At 41.1% G+C, this 19555-nt stretch overlaps 1 protein-coding gene across 1 annotated transcript in view; it reads left to right on the top strand.

The window, feature by feature from the left end:
- The window catches only part of gbe1b (glucan (1,4-alpha-), branching enzyme 1b), an 88032-nt gene that overhangs the window by 28536 nt on the left and 39941 nt on the right, over positions 1-19555 (top strand). The window contains exons 8-12 of the mRNA XM_037082087.1: positions 4151-4266; positions 5923-6050; positions 6350-6448; positions 15625-15735; positions 15831-16002. Of these exons, the coding sequence (XP_036937982.1) occupies positions 4151-4266; positions 5923-6050; positions 6350-6448; positions 15625-15735; positions 15831-16002 (626 nt within the window). The remainder of the gene's footprint in view (positions 1-4150; positions 4267-5922; positions 6051-6349; positions 6449-15624; positions 15736-15830; positions 16003-19555) is intronic.

The following is a 19555-nucleotide window of genomic DNA, read 5'->3' as shown; positions in this document are numbered from 1 at the left end:
CTACATTGTTTTGGTGTGAGTTGCAGAGATGTAGATGTGTTTGGAGATATCGGCTGGAGAGATGTCTGCCTTCTCACGATTATAATTGCGCTAGATGGCACTGAGCTTCTGGTGTTTACAGCGCCAAAGAATACAAGAAAAACTCAGCAGCAAAGTCTTTTTCCATAAATCAAGACCCAAACACACAAGATAATACATGGACCTTGTTGTGAGCAGTTTCATGTAGGAACTATTTTCTTTCCACCGAACCACACCAAATCATGTGCAGACGAGCGGCGTGTGCTTGTGATAGCGACAGTAAATTGAATTACAAGTCAATAATCAGCAGATTTTATGTATTTACTCAGAGTCAGTGTTGCTCTTCCTGAAGATACTGACTCATAATTCCTTCCTCGGTATTAAAAGATTGCTAAGCTTTGCAGTATTTTGCCAGTCAGCGTTTAATTTACAACCACTCTGAGCTAGCAAACAGTTTTAGAACTGGCCTGGAATACGAGCATGCATCCAAACCAGTTCTAATGAAATGGTGCCTGCTGTGGCTCATCTACTCTCCGAGCCCAGGAGACTGTTATCCCCTCAGTAAAGCTTGTAAGGCTGCACCCTCCCTCAAGACTGGCTGCCAAGTTTTGGCCCACCCATTCTTTGTAATTGGTTAATCCCAAGTGGTCAGCACGTTGCAACGGGATGCTGGTGTTAGCCAGCCAGCTAGTTGACATTCATATATATGACATGATGTTTTTTTTGTCTGTCAGAATGGTGATAGCATAAACCCCCAAAAATCTACCAAATAATATCAGTGATCTTTCATTGGAAGAGACGCTTTCAGAGATATCCTGCCACTGATAAAATTGGAGAAAACTCAGATGGATCAGAATTGGACTGCCAGACAAACTATTGAATCCTGAAAGGCAGCGAGTACTAGGTGATACTAATTACAGGTTGCTAAACATACAAACAGTCTCAAAGGGAGCGGAATATCCCTCACAGGATGACAAGCAAACGCAGCTAGGTGCCAGGCGGCCTAAAGAATGCCAGACAAATGGCAGATATCTGACACAAAGCACAGCAATCCAGGGACAGTCTGTCAGACAGCTAGATGAGAGTTTACCCTGCGTGGTAGCCAGCATCGCCAGCCTGCCTGGAGGGCTGCTTAACAATGTGGTGTGAAGTATAAACATGTATTTTGTCCACATGTCTGGCACAGAGCACACATCTGTTGTCTCTTACCGGACAGAGGCTGATCTGATGAAAGGAGTGATGACAGCTAAACATGATTAAAATGTCTATCGTGAGATTTAAAATTATACGGCATCAGCTAGTCATATCCTTCAAGAATCTGTGGTGCAACTGTGTATTTAAAGTATCCACAAGCTAAATGAATTATTCCATCTCTGAATGAATGAATAGATTCAACCAAGAAATAGTGAATTTATTGCGAGTGGCACTCCCATCAGTGTCTGTGTCCTCGACGCATTAACGGCTGCAGGGATTGGAGAAAAGTTTGAAACGCGTTAAATGAGCCACCTTATTTGTCCTTTTTGGTCCAACAAACGCACGCCATCCATCAGGCTGTCGAGCATCGTTGTTTGAGCATCACACTTCTGGTGGAATGACCTGTCAGCTTCTTAAATTTATTTGGTCTTATCTGCAGCTTACCTGTGATGTTGTGAGAACGGGGACTTAAATCTTTCTCTCTGCCATCATGACAAGTTGCCTTGACCCCTTTATGCAAAACTGACTCGGAGAAACACAGAATGTTTGAATATCTGCTCCGCCTGCAACACAACATAAAGACCATAATGTGGGTCACAGTCAGCTGGAGGAGTAAATAAGCTCTGATAAGGAGCCGCTAAGCATGAAGCCGATGTGGGAAAAGTCTGTTGTTTGAATTGACTTGTAGTGACTTTTGTTGCAGTGTGTGCTCGGAGGTAGAACAACAACATATGATAGATTACCTTTATCTGACTCTACAAGCTGCAGTATTAGAGCGTTACTCTATTAGTGCTCTCTAACCAGGTTTCACTGTCATTGCTGAGCTTTAGCATGAGGACAGTGTAATATGCAATTTGCTTTTGTATTAGCACCACAGGCCGAGTGATAACTTCATTGAACTGCATAGATAAGCGGCGTATTGCATCGGGTATAGAGATCTACTTTCCCACTGTAATTGGACTTGATGATGAATGGCATTGTGGGTCCTAATGTGGCAGTATGGTTTCATCTTGGGCCTCTGGCTCTCACTGGCTATTATCTCCATCCCGTGAGGATACATTGTGTCTGAGCCTTTGTTGGCTCTGCGCGGTGGAGTGGAGGACCTAATCTATTTATCACAGGGTCTGCGTGACCACCCAGCCAGGCTGCTATATCGGATCATACCAGGCTCCCTTGTGCTCCTCCTCAAGGGAACGAGGAAGCACCGATGTAACATGCAGCTTCACACCTGTCAAACAGTGCTGAGGTTGGTCATCCCCGAGGAATGGAGCACAGAAGGCAATGCATTTAAATGCATCATGTGTCGTGGCTTAGTCGGCTACCCAAAAATCTGGGATTTTGTTTTTTTGCCTCAGAGGATGTAATCCTGTTGGGGCTCTCTGGGGGATAATCAATGACACGATTGAGAACAAGACTTGTTTACTGTTTGGATAGATTTTTTTTAACTTTGAGATGTTATTGAAGTTCTGCTGAAGCATGAATCTGAGACTCCTCACTGCTTCACCAGCTTTCTGACAAGACGAAATTGCATCATTCAAGACCAAAATGTCGAACTTCCCCTCGGTGTTGTGTTGCAACTGAAAAACAAATGGAAATTCAGAATCCCACTTTTCTAATTCAGCGTCTGGATGAGGTTTGTAAACTGCTGCTGTAGATGACGAGAACCGAAGGAAAGTATTACTTCCCAGTCACGTTCCAGAAGGAAGAAAACCTCATTCAATATCACATCTAACGTTTTTTAATAATTCAAATGTTAATAAGCCTCAAACGGCCTATTTCAGTAGAGGTGGGTGTGAAACTCTGGAGGTCAAATTATATTTCATGAAGCTGTTGGTGGAAAAAACGTGACCTGTATAGTTCATGGATGTACCATAGATACTAATTTGCAACAAAAAAAATAGAAAATAGATTAGATTAACGGGTATCGTTATATACAGATTCAGCCTCATTAGAGGCAGCAATTCACATCTAATCTCTGTGCCGAACACGTCAATCGCCTCACGTCAGCTGCACTTTGCTGCTGCTTTCCACCATGGCATCCGTGTGTACAATGTTCTTTTTGGTGCTCATTACACACACCTCATAAGGACAACCAAATCTTGAGTTTTTTAACTGACGTTTCCATGGCAACGCGCCGCTGAATGAGAAGAGGTGAGGTGCGTAGTGTACTTTGCCTTGAGTGGCTGTTCAGATCCAGATGACTGTCCCATTGCTCAGTCAGGTACGGGGGACTGGGGCCATTTATGGAGTCTGCCTCTTCCAGCCTCCGCCAACACAGTCCAGCCAACAGGCACACAGAGCATTTGTATGCTGTGTAGGACACCAACAAAACACAGACATAAGTTAGGCTTCCATATTCAGATAGTTTGTACATTTCACCTGTTATTTCTGTTCCCACCTGTGTTGTGGTACAGAAGAACCGGTCATATGTTGAGGATGGAAGCCAGAGCGAGTAGAAGCGTATGGTTTATCTCACTTTGAAGAGAGGAGATTCAATTCCCCTGCATGGTGTTTGTTTACCGAAGTGTAGCATGAAATCCTATCACTTCAAATGTGCAGGGATGGGCCTGGCTGTACTAAACGCTTGCCCAGTGGTCATGCAAGTGGTCTGATGGAAATCGGAAAACTTCCCCGTGTACTGTGAGCCACTGATTTCTCATCCTGACAACTGGATACATGAAAGGCAGCATCCCCTCTACGGTGTAGTTAATGAAAACACCATCTCCTGTCACTGACACTCCATCTCCAGCATAATGGAGCTTTGGTTATCAATATGTGAATGTCCTGTAGCGGTGAAAATTAATCTCTGGTGCCTAAAGTGCATGATGAGATGTGTGAATAATTCACAGCTTCTTGTTTATCTGACCTTGAGTGTGTGTGTGTGTGTGTGTGTGTGTGTGTGTGTCTCTCTCTCTGTGCCTGTTGTGTGTTTTGCTAGCTGGGAAGTGTTGCGGTTCCTTCTGTCGAACCTGCGCTGGTGGATGGAGGAGTACCGCTTTGACGGCTTCAGATTTGATGGTGTTACCTCGATGCTGTACCATCACCATGGCGTCGGTAAGGCTGCCTTCAGTGCGCCTCCTATTTAAAGACTGGGTAGTGTGTGTAAAGCATGTCATCCTCAGCAGCGTGCATCTACAGCCAATAGGAGTTTTGTTTATAGGTCTGTAGATGAGAAATTAAACCGCATGATGGCTGGAATCAGTCAAAGCATGATTAATTTTTAAAAAAAAAAATGCAAGGCCAGACTAATGTAACTTGAAAGTTTTTAAAAGTCTCACATTTTCCCGATTATGTTTTATGAATCGATGGAGATGAGTGAAAAATCCATGCTTTGCTTGAATTAAAAATTATGGCCTATCAGTCACTATACTTGAGCCCGATTGGCTGACAAAACCTATTATTATTCAGTGAGGAGAGCCAATTAAATTAAGAAACGATTTCACGCTTTTCAGCGGATCAAACGTTGTTAAAAAGATACAATAATGCACCAGTAAATGGTGGGATAGTCAATGTGAACTTGGATGTTAACATATTTTTTCCTCACTAAGATCCATTGTGTGTATCCAGGAGGCCTGAGCTGAGGGCTTTTTCTTGCTCATAATACATCAGCAAAGCCACATTTTTAATATGTTTACATAGAAAAAAAAAACAATTTGGCATTGCAAGGAAATGCACTCAGCTCAGCTGGATACACAGGATGCATTTTAGAGGGGTGTCTCTGAAAAATACTTCAGATCTAATTACAAAAACACAATAGAATTTTGAAACGCTGCACATCAAAGAATGAGATCACAGAATATTTACAAAAAAACAACCCTGTCTCCTAGAAAGAAAGTTTGTATAGGCCACCACTAGTTAGTTAGGACGCTGTGTCAAACATGAAAACATAAATGTGATCATCTGCAAACAAACTGTGTTTATTGATAACGACGCCTTCCCGATCCCATGTGGTAATATTATTTACACCGTCATGTGTTTCCCTGTCCTTGCTTGTGAACAACATAAGCCTTTCAAGGATGCCACTTTTTTGATGTGGTAAAACATATATAACATATATAAATATATCTTCATATCTATCAACTGATTATCTGTCAAAAATGATCCAAATCTTTTTTTATTGATATTTTACAAGTATATGCTTGTATTTTTATTAATTTCTAAAATTGTATTATGATATCGCTACAGTATGTCATTGCCATTATAGTTCTTATTTTATTCTATTTTGTTATTTACTCTGTACTCAGTTCTAACTTGAAATGTTTAAAATGAAAAATGTGTAAATCAGATGTGTTTTCCATGAGACAGGGCTGACAAACCGACTTCTAAAACTGGGTCAGAATCAAAAAACAAAAACTCTGAACCTAACAAGAGAATAGAGAAGAAAGGATTTGCAGTAGCCACTACCAGTCTTTAGTATGTGTATTAAGTTATTATGAATATCTCATAAGAATCTTAAAAGTTCTATGGAGTGACATTACAAGTTGATAATGAGTCGGTTACTTGTTTTGGGCATTAGTTTCTCATCTGAAACATGAGCTCCAAAAAACAATCACATTTACTGCTCCAGGACTGTTGGGAAATATGTCAAAGAAATAAAGTAAAAACATTTGCAGGACTCACATGGAAAAAAAAAAAGTGAGAAATGAAGGATTTTGGATGTTTGGGTGGAAAACATGATGAGTGTTGACTGTGTGGGTGTTTACTCCTCAGGCGTCGGCTTCTCAGGGGACTACAGCGAGTACTTTGGCCTACAGGTGGACGAGGACTCTTTGGTTTACCTGATGCTTGCCAATCACATCCTTCATACCCTTTATCCCAGCTGCATCACTGTTGCAGAGGTAAAAACACACTCTACCACGCACACACACCTTTGGCATCCACTTACTTTGCAATGACACTGCCCACAGCTATTATTAATTAAAAGCACTTATTCGTTAGGCATAGCTTACTTAGTTATTCATTGGTGTAATTAAGAAGTAATGCAAAAGGAAATGGGATGTCACTCTTTTTTGGCCCGTGGTATAGGATTTTCAGGCCTTGATATGCGAGTTGTGGAGTGGTATTGATGTGATCTCAGCGGCGTTCTGGGAAATAAACCTGCGCACACATGATATGAAACAATGTGACTTCTCTGCAGGATGTGTCAGGGATGCCTGCTCTCTGCCGAGGAGTGCAGGAGGGAGGACTTGGTTTTGATTACCGTCTGGCTATGGCCATTCCTGACAAGTGGATTCAGGTAAGACGATAAAGTACTTTTAAATCTACTTCTTCTTCTTTTTTCTTTTTTTTTATTGCGCCCTTCTTTTCCCCAGAAACTTTTCACGCTCACACTGTGGGCCTGACACTCACGCAGAAACTTCTGCACAAGCCACACGAGAAAAACGAGAGCGTTTGCTTTCAAAACAAGGATGAAAGACAAAGGCAGTGACAGGGCATGTTAGGAGGCATTAAACACTCTTGTGCTATATTACAGCTGAGCCTGTTGCTAAGCCGTTGAGCCTTTTAAGAGGCTTTCAAGTGTAAAACTTGTGTAGCTACATAGTGACACAAGGATCATGCCCTGTGTTTTCCTGGAGGAACCTGCACGCTGCTGTATTTTTCTATAACAGGAAATTGGAAGAGGACTGCAGGATATGCAGAAAAAATCATATTGCAGTTATTTTGACAGATATTACAATCGCAGCATCTCTTCAGCACTACAGCACTTTACCTTTACTTTCCTCGACTAAAAAACTGCAGCTTCTTCAATTTGGATATTATGTTTAGCCATCAAGCTTTTTTTATATTATATTTTTTATATATATATATATATATATATATATATATATATATATATATATATATATATATATATATATATATAAAATAATATTTTGATTCATCTTCTTCTCCTTAATCAGACTGATCCTGAAAGTTAACCATAGAGGCTTATCGTTAGAGGAGTTCTTATTCACTCTTGTACAATACACTCAGTGACAAGATAAGCTACAGTGGCCTGCACAGTGTATTTAATTGCTATTCATTAGAATAGTCTTGGGTAAAGCTCATCTTCAGGAAACTTAAAGAATCTAGAGATCAGCACAAATACATCACAAATTATCTTATTATACGTTACAAACATTTGCTCATCAAATGTATAATAAGTGCTGGTAGATGAATGCAAAAAATATGATACTTCAAAATACAAAAGTGCATTCCATACAGACTATTACTAATACAGGTCTGACCTTATCCCTCTACATTGAGAAGACTGGTTCTGCTGATTTCCCACGTCATTGACTTAAAGCAGCCAATCAGGATCTATCTTGGTGTCTAACAGCTAATCTGAAGCCACGGTGACGCGGCTCTTTCAGCTGACGATGGTGATTAAGCAATTTTTTTGTGAAGCTGTTTGTCTAGTTTAAACCTGGCGATATAAAATGACATGTTGAATTATGAATTAGAAGTATTAAATGGATATTCTGCAGTTCTCTGACTTAGTCTTTAGTAAGTTGATTAGTTGTGTTTTGTATAAGAATACATTATATTACTTTTCTGGTCATTTTAAAGTCATCCACATTGGTTGCCAGCTGATCTTTTGGTTTTTTTTTTTGTTCTTTTGTTTTACCACAACACTAAATTAGAAGAGTTTATTGTGTCTGTAACAGAGTTTTTCCACAATCTGCTGTTTTATAACCGGAAACATTAATTTTTTTGCAGCCTTTACACCTAAAACAGCAGCTTGTTTTGTTTTAAACGGAATTATACACAAACAAGTTAAAGTCCAATAAAACAGAGTGGAATTATATCAAGCGTTGTACTGAGACAAATAAAAACAATACGCCGAATGGATAGAAGGATGATAGAGGATGATAAAATGTGTTGTCAAATTAACAGTATTCTCGCTCCATGAAGCGTGTAGCTGTGAACATGTTTGTACAGTCATAAAGTCACATTCACAGTGAGACACAAAAGGTCACATACATTTCTATTTGCTCTGGTGAATGTGGTCTAAAGTGTTAAGAGTGCACTTGAGTCGTGTTTTTTCAACCAGAGCTGCAAGCAGGTTTCTTTTCTTTATCCATCTCAAGAAGTTCTTTGTGCTTTTTCTAAAGCAGTGCTAATTTATTTTTCTTTTTTTTTCCTCCTTAATCCTACCTTCTGCACAAACGGGAAGGTCATTATTTATCCCTTCAAACGCAGTTATGAATAAATGATGGAAGAGACATAATTGTTATTGAAAATAAAAAGCAATAAAAGCAAAAGAAAGACCGGCTTTAATAATTCTAACGTGAAGGTCATCTAGTCACTAATCCAAGCAGAAATTTCTTTTGTGGTGTTTTTTTTTTTTTCTTTCTTAAATGGAGTGTTTGAATAGGCCAACAGTCACCTTTACATTTCACTCTGATTCATTATTCACTGTGAAATGTCTGTCCTTGGGGCAGCTTTTTATGATATCAAAGCAAAGGTTATTTTTTTCCTGCTTGAACTCAGTGCTCTGTTGAATTTTCCTAACCAGCTAGACAGTCTGAACGGTTGAAGATCTGAAACACAAACATAAATTCTCTCCCCAGCAGGGTCATCGCCCCGTACTCATACACAAGCGCAGAGGTTAATTTCACCCATAATGAATTACAAGAAAAAGGAAGGTCAATTATTTTCTCTCTCAACACTAGGGACAGTAAGCTGTGAAGAAATAGAAAATATCATTTTTTTTCAATTGAAACGATGGAATTCCCATGAATAAATTTCAGGAAACCTCGACGGAGCTTGACCGTTTATAGTCCTAAAATTCAGACATTCATGAGTCACTTCACCAGATCTCTGATGTTTCTTTAAGCTCCAATGAATTTTAACATTTTACAGTGTACTTTTTGTGTGAGGTTTAATGTGGTAGAGATTCAGATTCATAGGTTCAGTTGTGGAGATTATCATACGAAACAAACTAAAGAGTGTGTGTGTGTGCGTGTGTGTGTGTGCGCGTGTGTGGTCTTTGTTCAGTGTGTGAATTTCTACAAAGTTCGGTGGAAACTGGTTAAAACTCTGAGGGGAGTTTTGTCCTCTTGTCCTTCAAAACGACATCATCGCTCTACTTAAAGATGAAATGTGACTTTGGAAACCAAAGTAGGTGAGCGTTCACTGAAAACAGAATATGAAAATGAAAATAAAAATTTAAATAGAGGGTAGGGAGGTTGCTGTCAACCAACTGCAAGTTATGACTTTAAACATTTCCATTCTAGGGTTGAATTTCTTTCGTTATTTTGAATTTGAATTGCCTTGCCACCATCTCAACACAGGTATTTTTGATTTCATTTATATTCAGTGAGTAACAATGGAAAAGTAAGAATTGTTTAATGTGTTCACTTCACTTTTGGTTATCCTGGGGAACACCTGGTGTAAGAGTGAAGTTTCGTGGGTAAATGTCCTGACTATTGAATTTTTGAGCTTATTCAGTGTTTCCTGAAGGTTACCTTTAGTCATGCCATACTGCTTTTATCTTCCCGACAAAATATACTGGATGTATGCAAACTGGTAACACACACACATAGAAGACTCCCTCTGAAGTAAAAGACTTGGGGACTTTGGGCTTTGGCAAGAGCTTTTAGTTGCACAAGAACCTATATAACACGGAAGGGTCAAGGATCAACAAAGCAAAAAGAGTAATAGATCATTTTAATGTGTCATTACCTGGGCCAGCAAGTTGTGAAAAAATGAAGATGGCGACAGTGATGGTCGACCTAAAAGGGTAACTTTACAAAAACTATTTAAAGGTACACCGTGTAGTTTTGGAGAACTCAGAATTTTAGGATTTACAATATCAGTAAGGTTCAAATACAAACTCAGAAATCTGTATTTATTCCTTAACTATTAAACAAGCTGTTCTCAGAGGAAAATAAGGTCCTGTTTGAAGCCAGAAAGTCCTTTAACGTCAGTTTGTTGAGGTGTAAAAAAAGACAAATCTTTTGATGATTATAATCTCTTCCCAGAAACCACACAGTACACATTTAATGTTTCCACTGAAAGTGACTGAGTTCTTCCCATCACATCACTGGCAAACAGAATAACACCATCATTCTGTGATGTGTTACCACCCAGTTCTGCTTCAGACTGGATGGGAAATTCTGGGTGCCAAATATTCCCCGTCCTTCCACAACAACTATTGAAGCACCCTTTAGCTCGCCACTTCAGCCCAAACTGCCACTGACAGAGTACTTAATGGCTCACAATGGGAAAACATTGTTTATAACTGTGCAGCCATCAGGTTTCAAAGTCCACAAGTGTGTGATGTTGAAGCTGAGCAGCACAGGGAAAGTGCATGCATGGCGAGCCATCCAATCCGAAGATAAATAAAGGTTATTATATATTTCTTTATCTGGAATGTGTTTTTCTGTCTGTCCGTCTGTTCTGATGGCATCGACATCTCTCCGTCCATGAGCAGACATCATCTCTCATGAAGCCCTTTTTCAGCCTCGTTTTGGAGCGAGCTTTGCCTCTTCATGAGAATAGACATAACGTGCTTGAGTCATAATTTATTGTCTTGGTGTCTGCGGTGTTTCCTCAAAGCCCATATTAATAAAAATGCCACCATTCATTGTCAGCATGCGACTGAAGCTAGCAAATATTACTTCAGAAAGTACATTTGTAGGGAAGCAGACAGGCAGCAGGTTATCTCAGGGGATGTGTCAGTCTGTTTGGGTTGGCTGGTGGATGAATGTGGATTGTTTGCTGTCCTCTGTGTGTGTGTGTGTGTGTGTGTGTGTGTGTGTGTGTGTGTGTGTGTGTGTGTGTGTGTGTGTGTGTGTGTGTGTGTGTGTGTGTGTGTGTGTGTGTGTGTGTGTGTGTGTGCATGTTTAGAGTGAGTAGAGGCCTTTTCTTGTTTGATATTTGAGGGAAAATGCTGTTTGTGGAATGCCTAAAGAGGTTAACTGTTGTAAGATTCATGAAACGCTGTGGCTTTTTATCCACCAGCCTACACTCAGACTTACTGTATATTTACTCATATTTTGGCGAAAAAGCGAGGCAGAGTGTGTGACCTCGGCGCCGCATGCGTCCTCTTGCGCTACGGTTTCTTGTGTTTCTCGATGGGGGAAGTCTATGCATCGTTAATCAAGTCTGTCTCTCACAGCGGTGGGTTTTACTCAGTAGCGAGGATGGAGGGAGGAGAGGCAAGGAGCAGAGCGAGGAGAGGAGGGGGAGAGAGATAGTCCCAGACTTGACCTTCCTCGTTGATGCTTGCAATAGCTGTGCGACAGGCAGCGCTGCACCGCTGAGACGCAGCCTGCTCCGCAGTTACCAGAGTTTTCACAGGATTATCCTCGGGACGCCTCTGGAGAGGTTGTTGCTGCCTTTCACTTTTCGAACAATATTGCTTGCGATGCAATATTCGTTTAGGTATTGTTGCTTTCCTGTGGAGGAGCGACGGCATGTGAATCGTAAAAGCTGGAGAGGAGCAAGTTGAGCAGTGAATTTCATGTATTTCTGTGCAGGGCAGCATTCATATGAACATGCCTTGGTATAGTCAGTGAAGTGCACTCAGGGCTAGCCTTGCCTCTTCTCACAGAGTGTCAATTAGGGAGGGATTTGAATGGACTGAAGTGGAGCCTCCAGTGAGGTGTGTGTTGCAGAGAGGGAGACGTGGAGTAGGGAGGGCAGACAGACAGACACACAGACAGACGGACACACAGACAGACAGGAAGAAACAGAAGGAAGGATAGACAAAGAGACGGAACAACGGGGCTCTGAGCTTATTTATAGATTCACACGTGTGCACCAATGAGTCTCTCTCGGTTCCTCCAGCGGGGACTCACACTGTGTTTCGTCCTCAGCATGACTGATTGATATGACTCATTTACTGGCTGCAGAAGGCTGTTAGGACCAACAGGCTGTGAAAAATTAAGATATCCTAATGAGAGGACCAGATAAGGCGCAAAGCACAAGTTTGGATGATTCGATCCGATTATAACCATAAAATGCTGTCACTCCTAATGGATAATGTTACAAAAGCCCTCTAATTTAACAAGCACCCTTCCCTCCAGCTACAATAGATTGAGATGTAATTGAAACAATTAGAGGCGGAGGAGGTAGAGGGCTCAGTGGTCGAGGCTAGGATAAGAGAAGGCGATGCAGAGAATTCTCCGGCATCCCTCTGCTTCTCTCAGCTCTTCAACGTGAATGACCTCTGAGTCAATTGTGCCGATTTTTTTTTTTGTTTCCGTTCCTCCATTTTATTTTAATTGAATGAAAATATCAGTCTGCACAGCTCTCTCCTCATTAATTTCAGGGGGGAAAAATCCATTTCTGGTCCTCATACTTTGCACCGTCCATCATAACTGGAAACACTTTCAATTAGCATGACTTAATACGACTTAGGCTGCCGGCCAGCAGTAATGGACTGCAGCTTGTTTATGTAAACATGTCAGCGACTCCTTCGCCAGCATTTAAAGGCCGCCCACTCTGTTTGACCCCCCTGGCCAGTGTCGCTAGTTCTTGCCTTTTTTTTAACTGCAGCGTTTCAGCTTCATCCTGCTTTATTTTGTTTGCTAATTGCACTCAAAGGCCTCCCTTGTGTGGTGTTAACTGACCGAGAAGCTGCAGGTTTCTTCATAAAGGCGTCTTTACATGAAAACTGTGAAGCAGGGTGGGGAGTGTCTTTCCGCTGAGCGAAGCCTCTGGCAGAGACAGACATCTGCGTGGGCAAAAAAATTCATTAATTTCCCAAAACTGTGAAAGTATAGGCATTAGCCTGATCCATGGGATTGAGTGTTGCACACCTTCGTTTTCTCTGCTCATCTCCGGGGGCGGCGCTGCATGTGTGAGGAGAGGATGTCCCCATAGCAACGCAAACTCAAACACAGTTCCAGGAGTTGTGTTTGCAAAGACAGGAGAAGCAGGATGCTCGGGCCAGCCAGCGAATGTAAAAACACAAGCTTTACGCCGAACATATCGCTGCCTCCGAGTCCTTCCCAGCACCATGTGAGAGGCTCTTGAATCAGTCACAGCATGTCAGTGACAGCGAGATGACCTCATCCAGCGCTGCAAGATTTTTTTTCTATTTTATTATTTTTTTTTTTATTATTTTATTTCTGGCTCTGCCTAATTAATCTGGGCACTCTGGTTGGCTCCTGACAGCAGGCTTGTAAAGTAAGATTTGTGCACTGCTCATTATCATTGATGAAGTGGAGTGTCAGTGGTGCCAGGAAGCTCGGCTGGTCGGGGCTGATGTGGGTGAGCTGGTGGTAGAGAAGTCGTCAACCCAGTCACTCCTGTCTGCGCTCCGACAGTCACACTCCCAGATTAATTGCTCCCAGACCACTTTTGCGGTTGAATTGAATTGTAATGATTCATAAGGAAGTGTAAAGTGTCTGATTGTACGTGGATGTGGAGGCGGAAGGGATGATCTCCGGGGTATATCCTGCAGATTCACTTGTTTGGCTTTTGCGTCGGAGCTGGTAGGGGATGACAGAAGGCGGCATTTGGAGGATTTATTTATTTTCAGCTTGTCTAACTTTAGCTGCAGGACTGAAATTCATTTTTAAATGTTGTGTTGGTGTATACAGTTTTCCTACATCAACAAAATACTTTTCATCCTGAAGGTCTTTGAAATAGTAGCCTGGTAATTATGACCCATCTGCCTTGATTATATGGAAATTTAAATTATTAACTAGTTGTGGTGTCAATATTTTTCACACTCTGGACTTTGTGTGTTTGTGTATCTCCCTGATGTTTGTCTAATTTTCGATCAATTTTGTTCAATCAATTTTCCAACCTTGTCTCATGTTCCAGCAGCTCTTCGAGCGACTCTTTCTACTGATGTACTTCTCATTACCAGTGTACGGCACCATTAAATATACAACAAATATATATGTGTTCAAGGTTTGAAACTCATGTATACAACTTATAAACTTGTATGCATTATTATATGTTAATATATTAGGGAGGACCTTATGTAAGGTCTCCTTTGCTCCCACAAGTCTTGACATGTCCTTTTTGTTATACTTCCTTATACCGCTATGTTTAAACACAGTACAAGATAGGAGGTTCTCTAAAGGGTACAGAGGAAACACAACTCAAAAAACACAAGCAAACAAACTAATTAATATCAGTGTTTTCTTTCAAACAATGTGACATGGTGCTTACAAAAACACAATTATGTTAAGACTGTTAAAATCCATTTACACGGAACAAAAACAGGTGGACGTGAGATTAGAACCTGCCAGCTGGGGGTGGCAAAAAATAATCCATGTCAAAGCTTTCTTGTTGACTAGTGATTAAAAAATTTGATTTAAGAAATGATACTAATGTTGATGAGTTTTGTTGATGTCGAGTTAAAAAACAAAGAATAAGCCAGCATGGTTCTCAGGATCTGAGGCATCACGCTGAGCTCAGAGGAAGTTAAAGGGTTTCGAGAATTTGTCGTACATGTAGATGATAAGGCACTCGCTGAGGTTTTCTGGTGGAGTTGGCATCAGTGACTAATATGGCCACACAAGGCTAAGGTGAGACGGAGCGAATGTGAACACATGGTGATATATAGAACGGGATAGCCTGTATTTAGGTGGACCAGCCAGTTCATCTCAGACGTATTGATCGGCACAATTTACTCTCTTTACTCAGAGGATTATGGCTCTGTAGAGTAATATAAAGGTTTCCTGACATGTCAATCAGCTGTCACAGCCAATTCCAGCGAGCAGAGTGCAGCCTGTCACTGAGATGGGCACGCCAACTCCCCCTGCAATCAGACAGACTGCATGTCCATCACCAAGGGTTTGTGGAGGGCGTAAACTCTCTTTTTTTTCCACTTACGAATGATATTGATACCGTGGCTTTCTAACATCTCTCGTGTTTATTAAATCATCTCCGTGCCCACAAACATCGCCATGGTTATCTTTAGTCTGCCCTTTGCTTTCGTACGCTTGTATAACTTTGGCTGATTACGACCAGTTCTGATGACCGTATAGAAGCGCTGTGTGGGAAGATGTGCTCGAGATGCATGTGTTGGTGACCCCCTGCTTTCCTTCTGACCTCGGAAAATGACTCCTTTGGCAGAAAGTGTGCATGTAGGCAGGCCAGTGGCAGGGCATTGATTCCAGGGTTGGATTTATTGTTGAATCCCACCGTTTGGATGAGAGTGCTCTGACCTTGCCCATCTCAGGTGGGGAGAGCTGATGCCTTACTACCCATGGGCTGTAGTGAAGTTATTAAAAACTCCATTACCGCCATTCAAAGGCAGACATAACTCACCATGCGGATATAGAGATGTCAAAACAGAGATTGATCTGAGAAGGAAGTGTAACCCAGAGAAAACTTAAGAAAGGTAGAAAGACTGCCGGAGCTGAAATACTGGGCTTTAGACATCAGTCAGAAGCTGGATGGATCTCTCAGTTACACATCTATCATGCCCTTTTTCAATAACCCCTCTCTGTCACTTTGTAGATCCTGAAGGAGTTAAAGGATGAGGACTGGGACATGGGCAATATCATCCACACGCTGACCAACAGGCGCTATGGCGAGAAGTGCATAGCTTATGCAGAAAGTCACGATCAGGTGGGCTATTTTCTACAAGATCCCACTTCACACTTTGTGTCAGTAGAGTCTCCATTATCTCTGTGCTGGTGATAAAACGTAACCCATCCTTCCAGGCTCTGGTGGGAGATAAAAGCCTGGCCTTCTGGTTGATGGACAAGGAGATGTACACCAACATGAGCTCCTTGATCCCCATGACACCAATCATTGACCGTGGCTTGCAGCTGCATAAGATGATCCGTCTCATCACTCACTCTATTGGTGGAGAAGGCTACCTCAACTTCATGGGTGAGTCATCATGGCAACACAATGAGCATCTAGCCATATGGAAATTATAGAACTCAGCGGTGAACACTGTATTTTTGAATTGCTCTGTAGGAAGTGAATTCCCCATTCATCCATTGACATTTGATAAAAACCTCATACAAAGAGTTTTTATGCTTGAACCAACCTGACCGACTACAAGATGAGTCATGACTGTAAAAAATATGATTTGGAACCGAAAAAAAATGGAGAGCAGGGAAAAAAAGCAAAGATACAAGAGTGTGTATGTAATTATTTAAGGAGAAAAGGGCCACTCATCCCGAAAATATTCCAGTGGTAGCAGAACTGACATGACTAGCTAAACAGCTCCGCCAATCATAGACATCGCTGTTACACTTCAGTATTTTCTGTGGAGGAGTTCCTCTCTATGACATCGCAAATAAAACGTGTTTTTCTTTGAACAAGTTTCACATCATATCAGCTTCTACGAGAGCACATACTGTATCGTCATTTCACAATCTCATTGCTAGTGGATGGTTTCAACATTGTGGTTCATAATCAACGTCCTCGATTCAGAATATTAATTGGATTTTTATTGCCAAAACCTGCTGTATATTGTATCTTAGAATACATTATATTGAGCAGTCATTAAGAAGTATTGCTTTACCCCTGTTAAGTGCAGTTCAACAAGTCATATTGTATGTTTGGGTGCTGGAACAATGAATCTATTGACTGAAAATGAGTCTGCACAATTATGATAATTCATTGCTAATTAAAATCACCTAGCAGGCAAAAAACTCCAAACATTTCTTTGTTTCCCTCAGTGTGAGGATTTACTAATTCTCTCTGTTTTATATGACTCTAAATTAGGCTAAATATATGTTTTCTAAACTGCTGGTCAGACAAAACAAGCAATTTGACATCGTCTTTGGCTGTAAGAAATTCTAACATTTTGTAGTATAAAGATCTAAATGATTAATTGCATTTCCATGTACGCTATGTATATATAGTATAATCATGTCTGACATCAGCTCTCACATCATAAACCAAACCCAAGTGTCGGAATAACTGATGGCAATGCAAGTTTTTGCAAACCACAAGTGATATGTAGTGATCCGACCACAGAGGTGATATGAACATTTTCTGAACATGTGCGATTTGATTATGTCTTTTTGTTCAGTTTTCAATTTTACAACACTGTGCTTATGGTCCACTTAGTTAGAGTTTGGATCAAGGTCATGTTTTGGCTTTCCTGGTTCTTTCACAACAGACATGGCTAGGAAATGTCCCAATGTCTCTGTAAAGATATCCAGTGGTTTGGTGCTTACTGATGTTGGAACGCCATTTTGAACAGTAGTCATGTCGCCACCTTCTCCACTTCCCGACGTCAGTCAGAAGCGTAAAATGCCAGCATTCTATTCTGGCTCATCATCGTGCATCACATTCCTTGTCATATAACCAAACCATATGTATTAAAATCATATTACCAGGTCATATTGATATATAATCACACCAGATGACATTGAATCAAGGTCATGATTTTGAGGCAGCGTTGGTCTGTTTTTTTTTTGTTCATTTTTTTATCAAAAGCAGCGAGGTAGTCAGTCCAGATCCATCTCGTGCTGTCTTCTTCCCAAATTCGAACCTTCTCTCCTCAGGCTGACACAACAATCCCAGAGTGTTCAACAAACAGATAAAATACACATTTATTCTCACGTCCATCCAAGTCCTCCGCAGGCAGAAAGCAGAAACAGCCTTTACTATAAATATTTAATTGATGTGCTAACTTGACTGTGTTCACTTGCACTACTGTTAAGGGTATTCTGTGCTGCGGTGTCATTTATTTTTCCGCATATCATTTATCATTGTGCGTGTTTCAGCTGCAGGGTCTCACAAACAGATTTTAGGTAAAGATGATTCATAAAGGTGTGAAATGGCCCGCAGTAATCCTTATGTTACTTGTTTTCTATTTGGGGTAAAGTTCTCAGTTATTGGATTTGTTACATTCCTTTCATGGATTTATCTCTGGAGTAGCTTGCCACCAACGAATCACGGCTGATGATAAGCATCAAAGGAACCTTTTCAAGTGGGGTTGACATTAATACTCACTTTCCAGAGGTGATGGTGAAATGCAGGACAAAAGCTGTCTAAGATTAGATAGGTTCCTTTTTTTCCAAACAGATCTAATTCTCAGTCACTGGTGAGATGCTCCTCATTTTCAACACATCATCTTAGCTATGACATGGTTTTATCGAGGCCTGCTGGTTAAGATAATAAAGTGATAATTAATGATGTTGGAGGTTGACCTTGGCTGAAGGGAATGTATTTCCTTGCGGCTCTCCTGGCTCAATGTGGAGCCAGCCAACCCTCGTGTTTCCACAGCATTTTAGCTCCACCTGGTGACTAGGTGATCCGGTCAAGCTCTGGGTCCAAACGAAGTCTGTTTACAATGCCTCTGCTGCCTCTTCAGATTCACTGTAAACTCAGTATTCACGATGTTGTTCATCCCTCCACGAGGAAATGAATTTCTGCTAAGTGGATTGATTTGTGGGGGGAAAAGAAGCACAATCAAAGCAGCTGTTCTCGATGGACAGTCATAACAGGGCAGCTCATGATGAACAGGATGTCAGAGAGCTGATCCAACGTGGGCAGTTGAAGGATGGTTGATAGTAATTATATCTGATTCTCTGGCTGGACTGAAGCTAAAAGGCTCACTCTGCTGCTCTCTCTGTGCTTTGTCTCTCACGGATGTTTGGTGTCACCTTTACTCTCAACCAATCAGTGCATCATTAGAATCATGATGAGTTCACATGAATGAAAAACTATATTTGCAATGTCAATATGGCAGCGATTTGATTAAGTCTGTCAGTTATCTTTTGTGAAAGGAAGATTCTCATTTGCCCTCCTGTAGCCTTAACCCATACATGTTTTTTTTGAAAATCTTTTAACCATTAATCAGGGGCCTTGAACTAGCAATGCTTTCTGGCAGAAAAATAGTGCCTCTTTCTGACTAAATAGGGAAATAATTTCCAAGTGTAACGAGTTGCACGTTCCTCTCAAGATTATAAATTACTGTATTTATTCAGTCACCTCATGATGAGAAGTAGCTGTTCTATAGCAAACATAGAAAGAGCAGAATCAAAGCATAGGGCTTGTATTCGTCTAATTATTATTTTTTATAATAATGTAGATGACTGCATTGTCTAAGTAGAGGCCAGCAGTAGCAAACTGTTAAGTCGTAATGTACACTTGGTGGCCACTTCATTAGCTACACTGCCTGGCCTTCCACCTTAAGCCTTGATCACGGCATGCATTGTTTTTGATAAGCTTACCCAATGTCACAACATTCAGTTCCGTCCACAGTTGCAATGATTTTTTGCCAAGATCTTGTACTGATGATGGGAGAGTCGGGCTGCTGCGTAAAGTCTTTCCCAGCGCATCCCAAAGATTCTCAATGGGGTTAAGGTCTGAACTCTGTGGTGGCCAATCAATGTATGAAAATGACGTCCCATGCTCCCTGAACTAATGTCTCACAATTTGAGCCGAACCAAGACCTGACCAACTGAAGCAACCCCAG

This window comes from Acanthopagrus latus, chromosome 2 (assembly GCF_904848185.1).
Source record: "Acanthopagrus latus isolate v.2019 chromosome 2, fAcaLat1.1, whole genome shotgun sequence".
Lineage (NCBI taxonomy): Eukaryota > Metazoa > Chordata > Actinopteri > Spariformes > Sparidae > Acanthopagrus > Acanthopagrus latus.
This window is presented reverse-complemented; position numbering and strand designations above follow the sequence as displayed.